This window comes from Rana temporaria, chromosome 3 (genome assembly GCF_905171775.1).
Source record: "Rana temporaria chromosome 3, aRanTem1.1, whole genome shotgun sequence".
Lineage (NCBI taxonomy): Eukaryota > Metazoa > Chordata > Amphibia > Anura > Ranidae > Rana > Rana temporaria.
This window is the reverse complement of record NC_053491.1, coordinates 361,158,365-361,178,529: the sequence shown is the minus strand read 5'-3', so window position 1 is coordinate 361,178,529 and position 20,165 is coordinate 361,158,365. Positions and strand designations below refer to the sequence as shown.

Below are 20,165 nucleotides of genomic sequence, written 5' to 3'. Positions count from 1 at the left end.
CTAGGTGAAAATAAAGAAAAATCCTGAATAAAGAAAACAAACGCAATCACCACATCTAAGGATTTGTAAGTTGCAATATATTACATTTTTGTTCTTGCATTTAGATACACTATAAAACTGGCAGCAGAATAGAATGGCAGACTAGTGTTCACACGCTCTTACCAATCTGCATGACCCGGCCGAACACTGATGTATTATCCACCGTGCTGCAATTCCAGCGTCGTTGCTTGAACTGGGACTGGCATTCCTTGATGCCCGTCTTGGCCCCTTCGCCGATGTACACCATGTGGTCCTGATAAAGCTGGCACAACTTCCTCTGCCCAGGGGATAGTCCAGTCAGCTGACTGCACAGCGGCTGTGCGCCAATGATGTACAATTCAGGCCTCTGTACTGGGTTTAAGGCCAGTGACCTAGAAGAGGAAAAGAGGGTAAAAACATATAAACTGGGTCCAAGATCTATACATTCCTTATCCCGCTACCTAGCAATGATATCACTCATCCTTTCAGCAAAATAATATATTTAGTTTGGAAGCCTTCTTTAAAGTTTTTGTTTTTTTGGAGCAGAGAAGAGTAAAGCCTCGTACATACAATCGGATTTTCTGCGGACAAAGCGTAGGACTTTTGTCCGAAGGGCATTGGCCAGGAACTTGTCTTGCATACAAACGGCAAATAATTGTCGGCCAACAAACAAGAAACTACGTGGATTTTCAGCTCTTTAGCGCCACACTTTGGACAACTTCTGAGCATGCGTGTTTGTACCTTGTACACACGATTGGAAAATCCGACAACACACAATTGTTGTCAGACAATTTTAAAGCATTCTATCCCACATTTGTCTGCGGAAAATCCGACAACAATTGTCCAACAGCCTGTCATCACACAATTCCTGTCGGATAATCCAAACGTGTGTACGAGGCTTTAGAACCTCTGTCAGGACTTTTATTTTTCTCTGTGTCCCCCAGTGACTTCTGACTGTAGTCACGGACAGGAAGTGAGGGTAAATCCCCTTAGCTTGGAAGCAAACAGTGACCAACCAAACCTAAAAAAAAAGTTATGCCTTGTACACACGACCGGTTTTCACCACGAGAAAACTGCCATTTTTTTAATTGGTCGTGAAAACCGGTCGTGTGTATACTCCCTAGCAGTTTTCTCGACCAAAAGATTGCCCGCAAATTTTTTTAAACCAGCTCTCTTTTTTCTCGCAGTGTTTCCCGTCAGTCTTTTTCTCTTCGCGAAAAACGGTTGTGTGTATGCTTTTCCGAGGGGAAAAAAACGCGCATGCTCAGAATCAAGTATGCAGCCCAAAGGGTGGCGCCATTTGAAAGGAACTTCCCCTTTATAGTCCCGTCGTACGTGTTGTACGTCACCGCGCTTTGGTCGGAAGTTTTTTGGCATCAACGTGTGTCTGCAAGTCAGGCTGGAGAGGAATCACATCGGGAAAAACGTTGTTTTTTTTCCTGACGAGAAAAATTGTTGAGTGTACGAGGCATCGGGGCTGAAGTTCCACTTTAAGGGTCCATATACATTTCCAAACTGTGGTAACGTGTGCATTACCGCTATGCATAACACATGTAACATGCATTGCTGCATTGTAGTGCCATTCACCTTGAGCTACAGCACATGTGTACCCCAATGCTTGTGCTGTAGTGAGCTGGAACACACAGTTGTGAATTGTGGTGTGTTTCATTAGAAAAAAAGGTTGCATGCATTTTTAAAGCGGGAGTTCACCCGAAATTTTTTTTTTAACATTAGATTGGGCCTAATTACGGGAAGCAGAATCGGGTGTTTTGTTTAAAATCAATGCAGTACTTAGCGTTTTACAGATAGATGTTCTCTGCCGCTTCCGGTCTTCGGGACTGGGCGTTCCTATTTGATTGACAGCCTTCCGACGGTCGCATACAGCGCGTCATGAGTTGCCGAACGTCGGTGCGGCTCTATACGGCGCCTGCGCACCGACGTTCGGCTACTTTCGGAAACTGGTGACGCGCCGTATGCGACGGTCGGAAGGCTGTCAATCAAATAGGAACGCCCAGTCCCGCAGCCCATACCCGGAAGCGGCGGAGAACATCTATCTGTAAAACAGTAAGTACTGCATTGATTTTAAACAAAACACCCGATTGTGCTTCCCGTAATTAGGCCCAATCTAATGTTAAAAATTTATTTTTTTGTGTGAACCTCCACTTTAAGCATAAATAATTTTTGTGTTAGGGTGTTTATTTATTTATTATGTTATTTTATTTTTTAAGGAGTAAGGGTTAAAGTTAAGGGTTAATTATTTTATTATTGCTGCTTAGTATTCATTTATTGAGATTTGTTTTGTTTTTTTAGTTATGATTTCTTATTATTTGTGTATTTATTTTACATTTATTTATTCATTTATTATTATTTATATAAAATAAAATAAAAAATAATAATAAATAACACTAACCCTAACCTAAACTGAACTTAAACCCCTTACCCTAACAAAAAAAACATTATAATAAATGAATACTAATAAAAGAAGGAATAAAAGCTAATAGGAAAGCTAAAAAAAAGCTGAAATACCTAGCAACAAAGGATGCAACAGATAGTTTTCTAGGCTAATAAAAAACGCCAAACTTGCCAAAAAAGCCAGAAAAAACGCTGGAAAATCGCTCAAAGACCCTACGCTTTGGTATGATTGCAGCCTCAGGAGTAAAAAGATGCTGCCACCAACAATCAGTAAGCTCTGGGTCAGATGAGTTACAGAGAAGGATACCACAGAAAGCTATATCCTGCAGGACGTGGCACCTTTATCTTATAATTAGGGGCTGAGTACGGCACTGTGCAGATCTAAGGCACAGCATAAAATCTCTTGAAGTGGATGGGGATTATCTGGTTGTAATTAGTTACATATTATCAAAGTTTCTTCTAACATATTGTACGCAATAAGCTTGGATAATGTCTGTCTGGGTCACCTTCTGGGCCCTATTTAACCAACTGATCTATTTCCTAACAAACAAGATGAACCAAATGAGACCGCCTTGAGATATGATCACAACAGGTAAAGTGTTGAGTAGACTTTCCGCTTATCTCCTGGGCCTCATTCACACTTGTCTGCTTGAAACTGCATCCCAGAAAAGTGTACATGCAGCCAAAACATTCTGTTAGGCCTCATTCATATGAACGTAAAAAGGATTTGTATTTGTTTTTTTGTTAATAAAGCTTTTTGAATGCTTTGCAAAGCAAATAAATATCCATTCTTTACATGAGTAGCGAATGGTCCTCCGTACACGTAGGGTTTGCATCACTTTGCATTGTTTGAGTGATTTTGATCTTGCCCGCAATGTTTGGAAAGCCTTGCAAATTGCAAAGCGTTGCCAACTGCCTCCATTCAAGTCAAGGAAGCCCCCCCCAAAAAAGCGTCCTAATGCGTCTAATACACAAACTAACACTACAGGCGTTTTAGTCTTATCGCCAGTGTGAACGTAGCCTAATGCTACATACACACAGTCGGAATTTCCGATAAAAAAAGTCAGACGGAATTTTTTCATCGGATATTCCGACCGTGTGTATGCCCTATCAGACTTTTTCCATCGGAAATTCAGACGGACTTAGAAAGAGAACATTAAAAAAAAAAAAAAAAAATCGAAATTCCGTTTGTCTGTATGGAATTCAGACGCAGAAAAAAAACATGCATGCTCAGAAACAATTTGAGGCATGCTCAGAAGCATTGGATTTCATTTTCTAGGCTCGTCGTAGTGTTGTGCGTCACCGCGTTTTTGACCGTCGGAATTTGGTGTGTCTGTGTGTATGCAAGACAGCTTAAGCGGAATTCCGTCGGAAAAAACAGTCAGAGTTTATTCCGATGGAGAAAAAACGATTGTGTGTACAAGGCATTACAGTATTGAGTAAAGAAGGGATTTTGTTTTGCTCTTTGCATTGTTTTCCCTTCATTTCCTGCCCTAAAGACACAACAGGAAGTGAAAGGAAATCTTTCCAACTGAGGAAGTTCCCGTGTTAGACACCAAAACAGGGGCCCTCCATTCAGTCCTTCTGACCATGGTGAGCAGGATGAATAGAGAAGGTGGATCTAACAAACAGGGACACAGACTAAAAGAAAACCTGACAGGGGTCCCCCACTCCCACACTCACACATCCAAAACTAATGAAAAAAGTTCTGGCTATGCATTATGCATACACTTTATTTACTATGACAAATTCTACAAACTACTTGTATATCTTACTCCATAGTACAGTAAGGGCTAGTTTACACTTGCTTCAAAACAAGGCTTTGGACAGGCTTTGGTAAAGCTCTCTGACACCAGTCAAAGCTCCTGGGGTAGATTCAGATAGATTAGCGGATCTTTAGAGTAATCTATCTGATTTACGATCCGCCGGCGCAAGTTTGAGAGGCTAGTGCTGTATTCAGAAAGCACTTACCTCAAAACTTGCGGTGGCGTATCGTAAATCCCCCGGTGGAATTCAAATTCCGCGGCTAGGGGGAGTGTAGTATTTAAATCAGGCGCGTCCCCGCGCCGATTTAACTGCGCATGCGCCGTCCGTGAATTTTCCCGGCGTGCATTGCTCCCAATGACGTCGCTAGGACGTCATTGGTTTCGGCGTGAGCGTAACTTGCGTCCAGCGCTTTTCTGAATCGACTTACGCAAACGACGTAAAAATTCAAAACTCGGTGCGGGAACGACGGCCATACTTAACATAGGATACGCCTCACATAGCAGGGGTAACTATACGCCGGAAAAAGCCGAACGCAAGCGACGTAAAAAAAAAGCGACGGGCGGGCGTTCGTTTCTGAATTGGCGGAAATCGGCATTTGCATATTCGTCGCGTAAAAAACCGAAGCGCCACCTAGCGGCCGGCGGGGGAATTGCAGCCTAAGATCCGACAGTGTAAGTCACTTACACCTGTCGGATCTTAGGGAGATCTATGCGGAACCTGATTCTATGAAGCAGCCGCATAGATCCGACCGTCGGATCTCAGAGATGCGACGGCGTATCAGGAGATACGCCGTTGTATCTCTATCTGAATCTCCCCCCCTGTCACTAAATAAAATGGTTAGCTTACAGTCCTGTTTACACCTTGCTTTTGCTTGGTGCTTCACGGGGTTTGGTGGGGGCTTCGATTAGGCTTCCGTGGGGCTTCAGTAGGGCTTCAAGCAAGCTTTGCCATAGACTTCTATGGAGGCTATGAAGACACTTTGAAGCACCACTAAAGCTACATGGAGTATAATTTTTGAAGCAAAGTCGAAGCAAAAGCAAAAGCAAGGTGTAAACAGGACTGTAAGCTAACCATTTTATTTAGTGACAGGAGCTTTGACTGGCGTTCAGAGAGCTTTAACAAAGCCTGTCCGAAGCCTTGTTTTGAAGTAAGTTTAAACTAGCCATTAATGTGTGTTGAAGCCAAAGCAAGTATAAATGAGCCCTTAGTGGTGCTTCAAAGTGTCTCCAAAGCCCCCATAGAAGTCTAAGGCAAAGCTCGCTTGAAACATTTAAAGCTTTTGAGAGGCTTTAATTCTGCTTTAGCTTCGCTTTGTTTTGGAGAAATTGCAGAAATGAGATATTCACACACACAGTGCACCTGCCAAGCTTCAACAAAGATTCAAAAGAGCATCACTGAAGCTTCGCCAAAGCATCAGCAAAGCTTCATCGAAGCACCACCGAAGCATCAAAAACACATAATAAAAGCATCTTGAAGCGGGTAGGTGCTTTAATGTGTGTTGAAGCCAAAGCAAGTGTAAATGAGCCCTTAGTGTCACAGGATATATTCAGATACTATAAATACAGGAACTGCCCCATGAAATATACGTATATTTCCTGTTAGTACAAGATCGCCCCATCTAATATTCAGATACTGTTATATTGTTATATTTGTTATATTCCATACAGGAATTGCCCCATACAATGTTCAGATGCTGTCCATTAATATAGGACATGCGCTATGCAAAGTTCTCGGCTAATAGAGGAATTGCGCCATGCAATATCAACTATTGTCCATTAGTACATGACCTGGCCCATGCAATGTTCCTCACTCTTAGTTCAAGAATTAATAATCTGCCACTATCCAGATACTCTCTATTAGTACAAGAGTTGCCCCATGCAATTTTCAGCTATTCTCCATTAGTGCTGAAATTGCCCCATGCAATGTTTTCTGTTAGTACATGAATTGTCCCATGCAGTACATTCCAATATTTCCCATTAGTACAGGAACTGCCCCATGCAATATATTCAGATATTCACCATTAGTATAGGAATTGCCCCATGCTATATATTCAGATATTCACTATCAGTACAGAAATTGCCCCATGCTATATATTCAGATATTCACCATTAGTATAGGAATTGCCCCATGCTATATATTGAGATAATCACCATTAGTATAGGAATTGCCCCATGCTATATATTCAGATAATCACCATTAGTATAGGAATTGCCCTCCACAATGTTCTCAACTCTTAGTTCAAGAATTTACCATTTAGCCCTTTTTAGATATTCCCCAATAGTACAGGAATTGCCCCATACAATATATTCATATATTCACCTTTAGTACAGGAATTGCCCCATGCAATATATTAATTTCCCATCAGTACAGGAATTACCCCATACAATATAATCAGATATTCCCCATTAGGACAGGAATTACCCCATACAATATAATCAGATATTCCCCATTAGTACATATATTACCCCATATAAAATAATCAGATATTCCCCATTAGCACAGGAATGACCCCATATAATATAATCAGATATTCCTATTGTTACAGGAATTGCCCCATATAATATAATCAGATATTCCCCATTAGTACAAGAAATACCCCATATAATATAATCAGATATTCCTATTGGTACAGGAATTACCCCATATAATATAATCAGATATTCCCCATTAGTACAAGAAATACCCCATATAATATAATCAGATATTCCTATTGGTACAGGAATTACCCCATATAATATAATCAGATATTGCCCATTAGTACAGAAGTTACCCCATATAATATAATCAGATATTGCCCATTAGTACAGAAGTTACCCCATATAATATAATCAGATATTGCCCATTAGTACAGAAGTTACCCCATATAATATAATCAGATATTCCTATTGGTACAGGATTTGCCCCATACAATATATTCAGATATTCCCCATTAGTACAGCAATTGGCCCATACAATATATTGAGATATTCCCCATTAGTACAAGAATTACTCCATATAATATAATCAGATATTGCCCATTGGTACATATATTTCCCCATATAATATAATCAGATATTCCCCATTAGTACATATATTACCCCATATAATATAATCAGATATTGCTATTGGTACAGGATTTGCCCCATACAATATAATCAGATATTGCCCATTGGTACAGGAATTGCCCCATACAATATAATCAGATATTCCGATTGGTACAGGAATTGCCCCATACAATATAATCAGATATTCCTATTGGTACAGGAATTGCCCCATACAATATAATCAGATATTCCTATTGGTACAGGAATTGCCCCATACAATGTATTGCAATAATTGCCCCGTTGAGTACTTACCACCAGGAGTTGGTCCCCACCAGGGGCAGGAGGGCTGTGAGAAGCAGCAGGCTCCCCCTCATGCTACCCCCCGGACAGCGCCGCTCCGTGGATCCCCGGCTACTCGGACGTGCCTGCAGACAAGCGGAGAGAGTGTAGTGTGAGTGTGACTGTGCCAGACCGGGGAGGAGGAGGGAGCCGCTCTCTGCCGCCCCCTGGCGGACACACTCCCCTCCTCCCCCGAGCTCTCATTAACATTTTATTACCTGGACAAGTGACACGAGGACACCCTGGGTGACATTCACAGCCCCAGTGCTGCACATACACATCATACAGGATCACACACAAAATACCAACTGATGACAGACAGTATAGGAAACCTGTTCTGAGAGGTTCCCAAAAATGCTCATTGCCTGGCTGCCATATATGAGCGCTGATTTCAATACGTCCTGAATCACATGACCGATCAAGGCAAGGGCAAAGCTTGAATTTCTGATCTCTGCACTTCTTTTAGTGGTTTCATGTTTCAAAAAATTTGAACTAAAGGCAGCCAGGCATTTTCAGCAATGGCAGACTCCACACAGTACAGGTTTTCATAACACCATGGATTTATCTACAGCAAGGCCAGAAACAATGGGCTAGATTCACAGAAAAAGTACTTTCAAATTTGCCGCGTCGTATCTTTATTTGTAATTCACAAACAAAGATACAACGGCTTTTGGCCAAGATCCGACAGGCGTACGCCTTCGGATCTTAGGTGTAATTCTCCGGCGGCCGCTGGGTGGATTTTGCGTCGTTTTCCAGCGTCCGGTATGCAAATTAGCTGATTATGGCGATCCACGAAGGTACGCGCGTTCGTCGCATTTTCTTACGTCGTCGCTAGTCGGTTTTTCCCGTCGCAAAACTAAGCCTGCTTTTTCATGGCTTACATTTAGAACAGCCATGTTAAAGTATGGCCGTCGTTCCCGCGTCGAATTTCAATTTTTTTTTTTTTTGCGTAAGACGTCCGGCAATACGAAAGTACGCTACGCACGTCGCCGTTCAAAAAACACGTCGGGACGCCGTAATTTCGCGCAAAGCACGGCGGGAAATTTCCGAACGGAGCATGCACAGAACGTTCGGCCCGGGAACGTGCCTAATTTAAATGGTACACGCCCCATTTGAATTAGGCGGGCTTGCGCCGGACGGCTTTACGTTACACCGCCGCAAGTTTGCAGGCAAGTGCTTTGTGAATCAGGCACTTGCGCTGAAAACTTGAGGCGGTGTAACGTAAAGGGGATACGTTACGCCGCCGCATTTGTACCTGAATCTGGCCCAATGAACCTAAATTCTGTATTTTCACAATAATAAAAATAATAGTAATAACAATAATACAAATAATAGTAATAACAATAATACAAATAATAGTAATAACAATAATTTAAATAATAATAATAATAATAATACAAATAGTACAGTAATAGTAATAACAATAATAAAAATAAAAGTAAAAACAATAATAAAAATAAAAGTAATAACAATAATATAAATAATAGTAATAACAATAATATAAATAGTAATAGTAGACATATCTAAAGCCTGACAAAGGGATCTAAATTATCCCTAAAAAAATTGCCTCTTCAATAGCTCAAGTTAGCCAATAACTGATATCAATTATTCCCCAAACCTTCTGCAATATTAATAATAATTCTATATGCAACAATTGTAACAGATCGATTGTAAAACCAATTGCTGATCAATATACACCACTTTTGTCAGCAAATCCAGGTGATCAAAGTTCTAATCATTTTATTCAGATAAAAATAACAAACTGGGATTTCAAAATTGGTGCAACTCCGATGGCTTTGACCGCTTCCATTGCGGATAATTGGGTGCAACTTGTCATGCGATTTAAAACTATCAATTAATCAATAAAACAATCAATCGCATGACAATTCGCACAGGTGTGTGACCAGTGACCTTATGCAGTTTTGTAATCATTAGGGGCTCATTCACCTCCTGTGCACTGGATTTGCATCGCACAGACATCGCATATGATGTGCACAGGAATGCGGTGCGAATCACGTGCAATGCCTGCAATCGCATAAGCCTTAAAGCTAAATAGCAATCAAAATACTGATAATTCCTGCCATGTCTGCAGAATCATTGATTTTCATTTGCTTTCTGTATTTTTATCATGTTAAAGCATTAGTAAACTTAAAAAAAAAAAAAAGATTTCCCTCTGCAAGGTAAAGGCATAATGTGCTAGTATGAATTGCATACTAGCACATTATGGAAGTCTTACCTTGAAAGGAACGCTGTCACTGCTGCAGAGGCTTCCATCGCCATCCGGTTTTCATGGCCATAGCAAAGAGCTCTGAAGGAACAGCACAGGTATGTCGTTCCTTCAGAGCGCATGCGCCGGTGACATCAGCGGCTGCTGCTCACTAGAATATTTCCTAATCGGTGCATGTTTAAAAGATATTCCTTTAACCCAGGCATGTCCAAAGTCCGGCCCGGGGGCCAAATGCGGCCTGCGTTTTGGTTTAATGCGGCCCCACTGGTAATTTGGACATATACATATCTTTTGTGGCCCCCAACGAATCCCAGAGCACCGCATGGCACTGTGGGGGGGCCACAAAAGATATATACCGTATTTATCGTTCTGGCAGCCTCGGGGGGACAGGGAGGGTGGTGGGACAAGTGCTGTCAGATAACATACAGGAGAATCTCCTGTTTACTTGGTGGCCTCTGTAATAGGAAGGCCGCCAAGAAAAGAGGAGATTCTACTGTATGTAATCCGTTGGCACTCGTCCCCTCCGAGGCTGTAGATGGGCATTGATTCAGCTGCACTGATGGCAATAGTGAGGCTGCATTCAGAGGATGCATTCATACAATGGTGAGGCTGCATTCATGGCAATGGTGAGGCTGCATTCATGGCAATGGTGAGGCTGCATTCATGGCAATGGTGAGGCTGCATTCATGGCAATAGTGAGGCTGGATTCAAGGCAATGGTGAGGCTGCATTCATGGCAATGGTGAGGCTGCATTCATGGCAATGGTGAGGCTGCATTCATGGCAATGGTGAGGCTGCATTCATGGCAATAGTGAGGCTGGATTCAAGGCAATGGTGAGGCTGCATTCATGGCAATGGTGAGGCTGCATTCATGGCAATAGTGAGGCTGGATTCATGGCAATGGTGAGGCTGCATTCATGGGCACTGACCCTTATTTTGCTTCACAGTTCGTTATTTAAAATTGTATTTTTTTCCTGAAACTTCCCTCTTAAAGTGAAGGTGCGTGTTATACGCTGATAAATACGGTATATCCAAATAACACGCCCGAGCTCATCCTTAGACTCTTCACCACATACAGCCACAAAGGCAAGGGAATTCTCGTTGGGCAGCGTATTCGTTAATTTGCATTTAGTTTTAATGGTTCAAAGAATGTCAGGCAAAATAGTCGGCCCTCCCACATGTTCACTTCATCAAATATGGCTCAGGAGAGGCTAGTCCAAGCACCTTAGTGGATCCCGACAGTAAAGTTGGGATTGATCTAGTGCCTGGATTGGCTGAGTGACATCAGCCAACAGCAGACTTTGACCCACTGTCGGATGAAAACGGGTCACAGGAGTGCAAAACGAATTGCACTACTGTAATCTATAGGAGTAGAAGGGCCAAAAAAGCTTTTACTCTAACGTGCCTAGGGACAAATGTCAGAACACAGACTTCTTGCATTCCAGGCATTAGTCCCTGGACGCCTACTGCCCTAAACGTTAGTACCGCTCATTGCGCCGTCCAGCCACAGCAGCTGTCAGCCCAGTGTACATGGGGTCTTATGCTGCCAACACACGATCGGAAATTCCGACAAGAAAACCGTGTTTTTTTTTTCCGACGGAATGTCGGCTCAAACTTGTGTTGCATACACATGGTCACACAAATCTTGTCGGAAATTCCGACCGTCAAAAACGCAGTGACGTACAAGACGTACAACGAGCCAAGATCAATGAAGTTCAATAGGCAGTTTGGCTCTTCTGCTTGATTCTGAGCATGCGTGTTTTTTTGCGCGTTGGAATTGCATACAGACGAGCAGAATTTTCGGAAAAATAGAGAACCAGCTCTCAATCTTTTGTTGACGGAAAGTCCGACAGCAAAAGTCCGATGGAGCTTACACACGGTCGGAATTTCCGTCCAAAGGCTCACATCTGACTTTTCTTGTCGTAATTGCCGATCGTGTGTACGTGGCATAATAGTTTTTTTTTTTTTTTCATTTTTGCTTTTTCTTGTAGTGCTTAGTGGCCCTTTGCCGAGTGGGATCCTGAGCTCCACTGTCCCTCTCGGCTGGGTGTGGAAAACTCTAAACAGACAGCCTGTTGATGGACATTCCTTTGTTTTTGGTAATGGCCTTCTTGTTTGACATGGACACAACAGGGAGGTCAGAGAAGGATTATATCAGCACTGTCTGCGCCTTACAAGTTCCCAGACCCTCCTCTTGTGGTGTCAACACACGCTCCCAAATTCAAGGGAACCTTTCATCAAGAAAAGAGCGCCTCTGAGTGGAGCAGTTCACTAATTAAATAAAGCAGCTGCATCATTCTCTGATCCCTCCTGCATTGATTTGTACTGTAACTGTACTGTCTGCCCCCACGTTGTAAAGCGCTGCGCAAACTATATAAATCCTCTATAATAATAATATAATAATAATTATTTTATTATACTGTATGCATAGGTGTACGCAGCCTATTGCATTAGGGTGTGCACCATGAAGTTTAAACGTGTGTGTGTCTAGATGTATATGACCCTGGCACATTGATCGCCGCGCCGGCACAGCGAAAGAAGTGTGTAAACACTTTTCTTATGGCAGAGTCGGTAAGAGGGAGATCTTTCTTATCTTCCTGCTGGCACACAGAGCGATATTGCTAATGTGCATGGGGTGATTAGGGTGTTCCTAGGCACCCCCAGCACACCCTGTGCGCACGCCTATGACTGTATGTCATTCTCCAGGACCGTCAGGGCCAGTTTCACGTAGATCCGTGTATTTTTGCGAAGGGGGTAACGTATCCGATTTACGTTACGCCTCTGCAACTTAGAAGTTGCGGCGGCGTAGCGTAAAAAGGCCGGCGTAAGCCCGCCGAATTCAAATTTGGAACAGGGGGGCGTGTTTTATGTTAATAACTTGTGACCCGACGTGATTGACGTTTTTCACGAACGGCGCATGCAAGGACGTATTGGTTTTGACGTGAACGTAACTTACGTCCAGCCCCATTCACGGACGAGTTACGCAAACGACGTAAAAAATTCAAAATTCGACGCGGGAACGACGGCCATACCTAACATTGGTACGCCGCACTTACGCCACCATATAGCAGGGGTAACTGGAGTTTAATGCGCGTTCCCTCCCTTGGACTACAGGAGAGTCAGGACGCTCTCTACATTGCAGATAGAGAAATGAGTTGTGTGTAAGTGGGCGTCCTGACTCTCCTGTAGTCCAAGGGAGGGGCGAGCACGACACTCCACACCAGGGAGAAAGCCTTGCATTACTGTGTGGAGTTACAGACAGAAGAACAGGAAGTGAGTATTTCTCAGAAGAAATAAGGACATTTAAAGGCAAAATCGAAGGATGAGGTAAGTGAAGGAGGACTGCACTAAGGTGAAGGAAGCTATTTAGGGAAAAAAAAAATTGTACCTTTACAACCCCTTTAAGTGGAAGGAAAGTTCCACACATTACTTTTACCTATAGGTAAGCCTAAAATAAAGCTGTGTAAATATCTCCTAAACGGGCACCAGCTGTGCCGTTCCTTCCAAGCCCCGCGCGCATGTGCGGGATTGACATCATTACAGCACCGGCCAGTCACAGAGCTGGAGTCCGTGAACACTGAAGCAAGGCTAATGAAGATTGGAGCCCGCTGCAGCTCTGAGATCTCGGCGCGGGAGGGCTTTGTTTTATGGTAAGTCTAACATAATTTGCTAGTATGCACATTATTAGCCAGATTCAGTAAGACTTACGACGGCGTATCAGTAGATATGCCGTCGTAAGTCCGAATCCGCGCCGTTGTATCTTTAAGCGTATTCTCAAACTGAGATACGCTTAAATGTTGCTAAGATACGACCGGCGTAAGTCTCCTACGCCGTCGTATCTTAGCTGCATATTTACACTGGCCTCTAGGGGCGTGTACATGGATTTACGCCTATAATATTCAAATGAGCAAGATACGCCTATTCACGAACGTACTTGCGCCCGATACACTGTTTACATAAGGCGTTTTTCAGGTGTAAAGATAAACCACCAAAATGATCGTGCAGCCCATGCAAGGTATGGACGTCGGAAGTGCCGTCAAATTTTACGTCGTTTGCGTAAGCGTACGTGAATGGGGCTGGGCATAGAAAAGCAAAGAGTATTTGCGACGCGATTCTGAGCATGCGCGAGCATGCGCCGTACAAACGGCCCTCATTTACATGGAGTCACGGGTAATTTACATGGAGCACGCCCCCTACCTGCCTATTTTGAATTAGGCGGGGTTACGCCGGGCCATTTGCGCTACGCCGACGTAACTTAGGAGGCAAGTGCTTTGTGAATACGGTACTCGCCTCTCTAAGTTACGGCGGCGTATGAGATGCGCTACGCCCGCCTAAACTTAAGCCATTCTTTCTGAATCTGGCCATATGACTTTACCTTTGAGGGTGTAAAAAACAAAACAAGTCTAGCAGTCTACAATCGCTTTAATTACACAGGTTCTGTGGCTGATTAAGGTGGTAATTAAACTCACTTAGACCCATTTCACACTGAGGAGTTTTTCATGCGGTACAGCGCTAAAAATAGCGCCTAAATACCGCCTGAAAAAACTCCTCCCCAGCCTTCTCAATGTGAAAGCCCGAGGGCTTTCACACTGAGGCGATGCGCTGGCAGGAGAGAAAAAAATCTCCTGTCAGCAGCATCTTTGGAGTGGTGAGAGGAGCGGCATGTATACCGCTCCTTCACATTTAAAACAATGGGAAACCGCGGTAATACCGCCCACAATGGGCCTCTGCAGAGGCCCATTGCGGGCGGTATTAACCCTTTATCGGCCGCTAGCGGGGGGTTAATACCGCACCGCTAGCGGACCGAATCCCGCGGCAATTCTGACGGTATGGCGCCGCTATTTTTAGCGGCGCTATACCGCCACCGCGCCTCCCGCCCCAGTGTGAAAGGGGCCTTAATGTCTTATCTGCATTAAATTAGCCTCAGAACCTGTGTAATCAAAATGTGTTTGGGTTTAAAGGGATGAGATGGCAACCCTAACCAAGATGTACATGATTGTATCATTCATCGGTGTGAAGCCTATACAAAGATGGTGCCGTACCTCTCTATAGAATACGTTTTATCATTTTTATTAACCGCTATTTTATTAACCGCTTCCAGACCGCCGCATGTAGATATACGTTGGCAGAATGGCACGTACAGGCACATTGCCTAGACGTGGGTCGGGGGTCCGATCGGGACCCCCCCCCCCGCTACATGCGACGGTCGGATTCCCGCGGGGAGCGATCCGGGGCGACGGCGCGGCTATTCGTTTATAGCTGCTCCGTCGCGATCGCTCCCCGGAGCTGAAGAACAGGGAGAGCCGTATGTAAACACGCCTTCCCCGTGCTTCACTGTGGCGGCGCATCGATCGAGTGATCCCTTATATAGGGAGACTCGATCGATGACGTCAGTCCTACAGCCACACCCCCCTACAGTTGTAAACACACACTAGGTGAACCCTAACTCCTACAGTGCCCCCTGTGTTTAACTCCCAAACTGCAACTGTAATTTTCACAATAAACAATGCAATTTAAATGCATTTTTTGCTGTGAAAATGACAATGGTCCCAAAAATGTGTCAAAATTGTCCGAAGTGTCCGCCATAATGTCGCAGTCACGAAAAAAAACACTGATCGCCGCCATTAGTAGTAAGAAAATTAAATTAATAAAAATGCAATAAAACTATCCCCTATTTTGTAAACGCTATAAATTTTGCGCAAACCAATCGATAAACGCTCATTGCGATTTTTTTTTACCAAAAATAGGTAGAAGAATACGTATCGGCCTAAACTAAGGAAAAATGTGTTTTTTATATATGTTTTTGGGGGATATTTATTGTAGCAAAAAGTAAAAAATATAGCATTTTTTTCAAAATTGTCGCTCTATTTTTGTTTATAGCGCAAAAAATAAAAACCGCAGAGGTGATCAAATACCACCAAAAGAAAGCTCTATTTGTGGGGGAAAAAAGGACGGCAATTTTGTTTGGGAGCCACGTCGCACGACCGCACAATTGTCTGTTAAAGCGACGCAGTGCCGAATTGTAAAAACCCCTTGGGTCATTTTGCAGCATATTGGTCTGGTCCTTAAGTGGTTAATCAGGGTGATGTGTTTCTAAATGAGATGCTATACAATATGATAGTCATATAAGCACCAGCCCTATATATTTTGTATAGGAAATGTCAATGCAGATCTTCTAAGATTCTTGTTCACTACATTTGTCAGTAGTAGTATAGTCCCTTGGTGGTCTCCACTGTGTACATATGTCTAATTGCAATGGATGATGGTTCTTCTCTATAGAAATAATGGCACTTCCATGTATAGGTAACTCAAAGTGTGATCCTATTGAATATCCATTATAGTCTCCTCTATTCATTTAGGATGGGACTAAAATGGGAAAAGCCTACAAAGTATGCACCTGTTTTGTTTTACCTGGCATCCCCCGCCTGGTCTTCACCTGTCTAGGTTCCAGCCCCCCACCCCCATTCCTTTTGATTGTTCTTCAAAGGATTGTTCCAGGATCCCAACCCCCCATATAAACAGCACTGTACATGTCTGCAGATTGGAGAGGAGGGATCATCACAGTGTGAAGTCAGGTCAGCGGGGATCCCCTTCCTCCCCCACATTGCCCACAGTTCCTGGGGTCTCTGACTCCAATACCAAGGCTAAGCACAGTACGGGGGTGGGAGAGGAGGTGACACAAGGGACACAGGAAAAGGAACAGGATGGAATGGGACGGTAGACTGGCTCCAGAGTAAATGAAACAAGAATAGAGGCAGGGGATGAAAGGGACAATGGACGAGGACAATAAAATAGGCCATCGAATTTGGAAATGGAGGAGTGAAAAGGAAGACATGCAGGTCAACAAGCTTCCCTTACAATTAATATAATACTTTCCTGAAACTCATCTGTTCATAGAAAAAGTATATTCTTTAATTCTAACCTCTCCTCTGATGTACACCTTGTCATGCGAATTGGATGCGGTGGAAAAGCATCCAATTCGCACATATGTGAACTCTTATGCCCTGTACACACGATTGGAATTTCTGTCGGGATAAACTCAGATGGATTTTTCTGACGGAATTCCGTTCAAGCTGTCTTGCATACACACTTCACACCAAATTCCAACCGTCCAAAACGCGGTAACGTACAACACTACGACGAGCCGAGAAAAATTAAGTTCAATGCTTCTGAGCACGCGTGTTTTTTTTCTCCGTCGGAGTTCCATACAGACGAATGGAATTTCCGATGTTTCCGATGTTCTCTTTCTAAGTCCATCGGAATTTCTGATGGAAAAACTCAGATGGGGCACACACGCGGTCGAAATATCAAGGCATTAGATTCATATGTGAACCCAGCCTTATAGATTGCATACTCCCTTACATCCTACCTAAAGATCTTCTACCTTCTGTATCCTCCCTTATAGATTGTAAACTCTCCCTCCTACTGTGTCTTCCTATATACCCTTATAGATTGTAAGCTCTTCCCCCTACTGCATCTTCCTATATACCCTTATAGATTGTAAGCTCTTCCTCCTACTGCATCTTCCTATATAACCTTATAGATTGTAAGCTCTTCCCCCTACTGCATCTTCCTATATACCCTTATAGATTGTAAGCTCTTCCTCCTACTGCATCTTCCTATATACCCTTATAGATTGTAAGCTCTTCCTCCTACTGCATGTTCCTATATAACCTTATAGATTGTAAGCTCTTCCTCCTACTGCATGTTCCTCTATAACCTTATAGATTGTAAGCTCTTTCTCCTATTGCATCTTCCTCTATAACCTTATAGATTGAAAGCTCTTCCTCCTATTGCATCTTCCTCTATAACCTTATAGATTGAAAGCTCTTCCTCCTATTGCATCTTCCTCTATAACCTTATAGATTGTAAGCTCTTTCTCCTACTGCATGTTCCTAAATACCCTTATAGATTGTAAGCTCTTCCTCCTATTGCATCTTCCTCTATAACCTTATAGATTGTAAGCTCTTCCCCCTACTGCATCTTCCTATATACCCTTATAGATTGTAAGCTCTTCCCCCTACTGCATCTTCCTATATAACCGTATAGATTGTAAGCTCTTCCCCCTACTGCATCTTCCTATATAACATTATAGATTGTAAGCTCTTCCTCCTACTGTATCTTCCTCTATAACCTTATAGATTGTAAGCTCTTCCTCCTACTGCATCTTCCTATATAACCTTATAGATTGTAAGCTCTTCCTCCTACTGCATCTTCCTATATAACCTTATAGATTGTAAGCTCTTCCTCCTACTGCATCTTCCTATATACCCTTATAGATTGTAAGCTCTTCCTCCTACTGTATCTTACTATATACCCTTATAGATTGTAAGCTCTTCCTCCTACTGCATCTTCCTATATAAACTTATAGATAGTAAACTCTTCCTCCTACTCAGGGGCGGGCTGACAACTTATGGGGCCCCCGGGCAATAGGAGATTATGGGGCCCCCGGGCAATAGGAGATTATGGGGCCCCCGGGCAATAGGAGATTATGGGGCCCCACAGTATACACACACATACACACAATATACACACACAGAATACACATACACATACACATACTGAAAAGGTACTGGAGAGAGCTATAATCTTGTGATTTTTTTTTAAAACACAGATTTTTACATAATGTCCCTGGGTTTACTGAGGCTGGCGACCCTGATTGGGCCCCCTAGTGGCATGGGGCCCTCGGGCAGTGCCAAGTGCATACCTCCCAACTTTCTGAGATGGGAATGAGGGACACCTATCAGCAAAAGTATGCAGGCATAGGACACACCCCTTGCCACGCACCATTAAATGAGAATTGTACAAAAAAACAAGATTGGTTAAACCCACAAGTGCTTTTTTTACCATCACTATTCCTTTATATTGGAAATCAGATGAAAGTTTAGTGCTGGGAAACACTTTTTGATAGATAAAAAGTGCATTTTATATACATCTATATAGATCAGACCAAAATGAGGGACAAATGAGGAGAATGAGGGACAGAGGGACATTGCTCCAAATCAGGGACAGTCCTTCGAAATCAGGGACAGTTGGGAGGTATGCGAGTGCCCGAATGGTCAGTCCGCCCCTGCTTCTACTGCATGTTCCTATATACCCTTATAGATTGTAAGCTCTTTCTCCTACTGCATCTTCCTATATACCCTTATAGATTGTAAGCTCTTCCTCCTACTGCATCTTCCTATATACCCTTATAAATTGTAAACTCTTTCGCCTTCTCTACCCTTCCTTCTACCCTAAACGAGTGTAAGTTATTCCTTCTTCTGAATCCTCCTTTATGGATTGTACATTTTTCCACCTTCTGAAATCCTCCTTTATAGATTATAAATTCTTCCACCTTCTGTACCACCAATTACATTGTAAACTCATCCCCCTTCTCTATCCTGCTTTAGGCTAGATTCACACTGTAGTGGGGCTGGAAACGCATCAAAATCTCAACGTATTTCCTGACCTTCAGGCAAAACATGCTGCTCTTTAGCAGATGTGCGGGGGTGCCAATAATCCGTAATGGCACTCCCATGCAATGGTAAATGCAGCATGTTTTCAGGTGTGCAAAATCGCATAGTGCCACAGCATACCTCCCAACTTTCTGAGATGGGAATGAGGGACACCTATCAGCAAAAGTATGTAGGCATAGGACACACCCCTTGCCACACCCCCTTAAAGGAGAATTGTACAAAAAAATAAGATTGGTTAAACCCACAAGTGATTTTTTTACCATTACTATTCCTTTATATTGGCTTTTGGAATTTACAAATGCAGCAATTTAGAAATCAGATGAAAGGTTTAGCACTAGGAAACACTTTTTGATAGATAAAAAGTGCATTTTATATACATCTGCATAGATCAGACCAAAATGAGGGACAAATGAGGAGAATGAGGGACAGAGGGACTTTGCTCCAAATCAGGGACAGTCCCTCGAAATCAGGGACAGTTGGGAGGTATGCCACAGTACCATGTGATTCTTTTGGAGCTTTTCCCCCCGCATTTCCGGCAGGTACGGCAGCTAATTTGAATGAATAAGCTGCCGTGTCCACGCAAATGCACCTACACAGACCAATTGAACACTGTTTTTTTTATTACTGTGATGAAGTCACGCTGCATAAACAGCAATAGATGTTTGCCTTTACTATTGTGCTGCAGAAAGGATTAGAATGTAGTGTGCCAACATCAATGCTGAGATCCTGAATGCCACTCAGCCCAAAGCTCATTTATAAGACCAATTCTGAGCACCATGGGCACACACATCCTGTATAATTGATCACCATGCACTAGGGTTGCCACTTTTTCTTCAAGCCAAACCTGAACATGCCATGGCATACAGTGGGTGTGGACATATTGTGTTAACGAATGGGAGTGGCCTAAAGGGGCATTATTACC

At 43.0% G+C, this 20,165-nt stretch overlaps 1 protein-coding gene across 1 annotated transcript in view; it reads right to left on the bottom strand.

The window, feature by feature from the left end:
* WNT5B (Wnt family member 5B) overlaps window positions 1-20,165 on the bottom strand; it is a 198,788-nt gene that overhangs the window by 32,494 nt on the left and 146,129 nt on the right. Inside the window, exons 2-3 of the mRNA XM_040345302.1 lie at window positions 7,533-7,645; window positions 163-410 (exon numbers count right to left, since the gene is read on the bottom strand). Coding sequence (XP_040201236.1) covers window positions 163-410; window positions 7,533-7,645 — 361 coding nt within the window. The remainder of the gene's footprint in view (window positions 1-162; window positions 411-7,532; window positions 7,646-20,165) is intronic.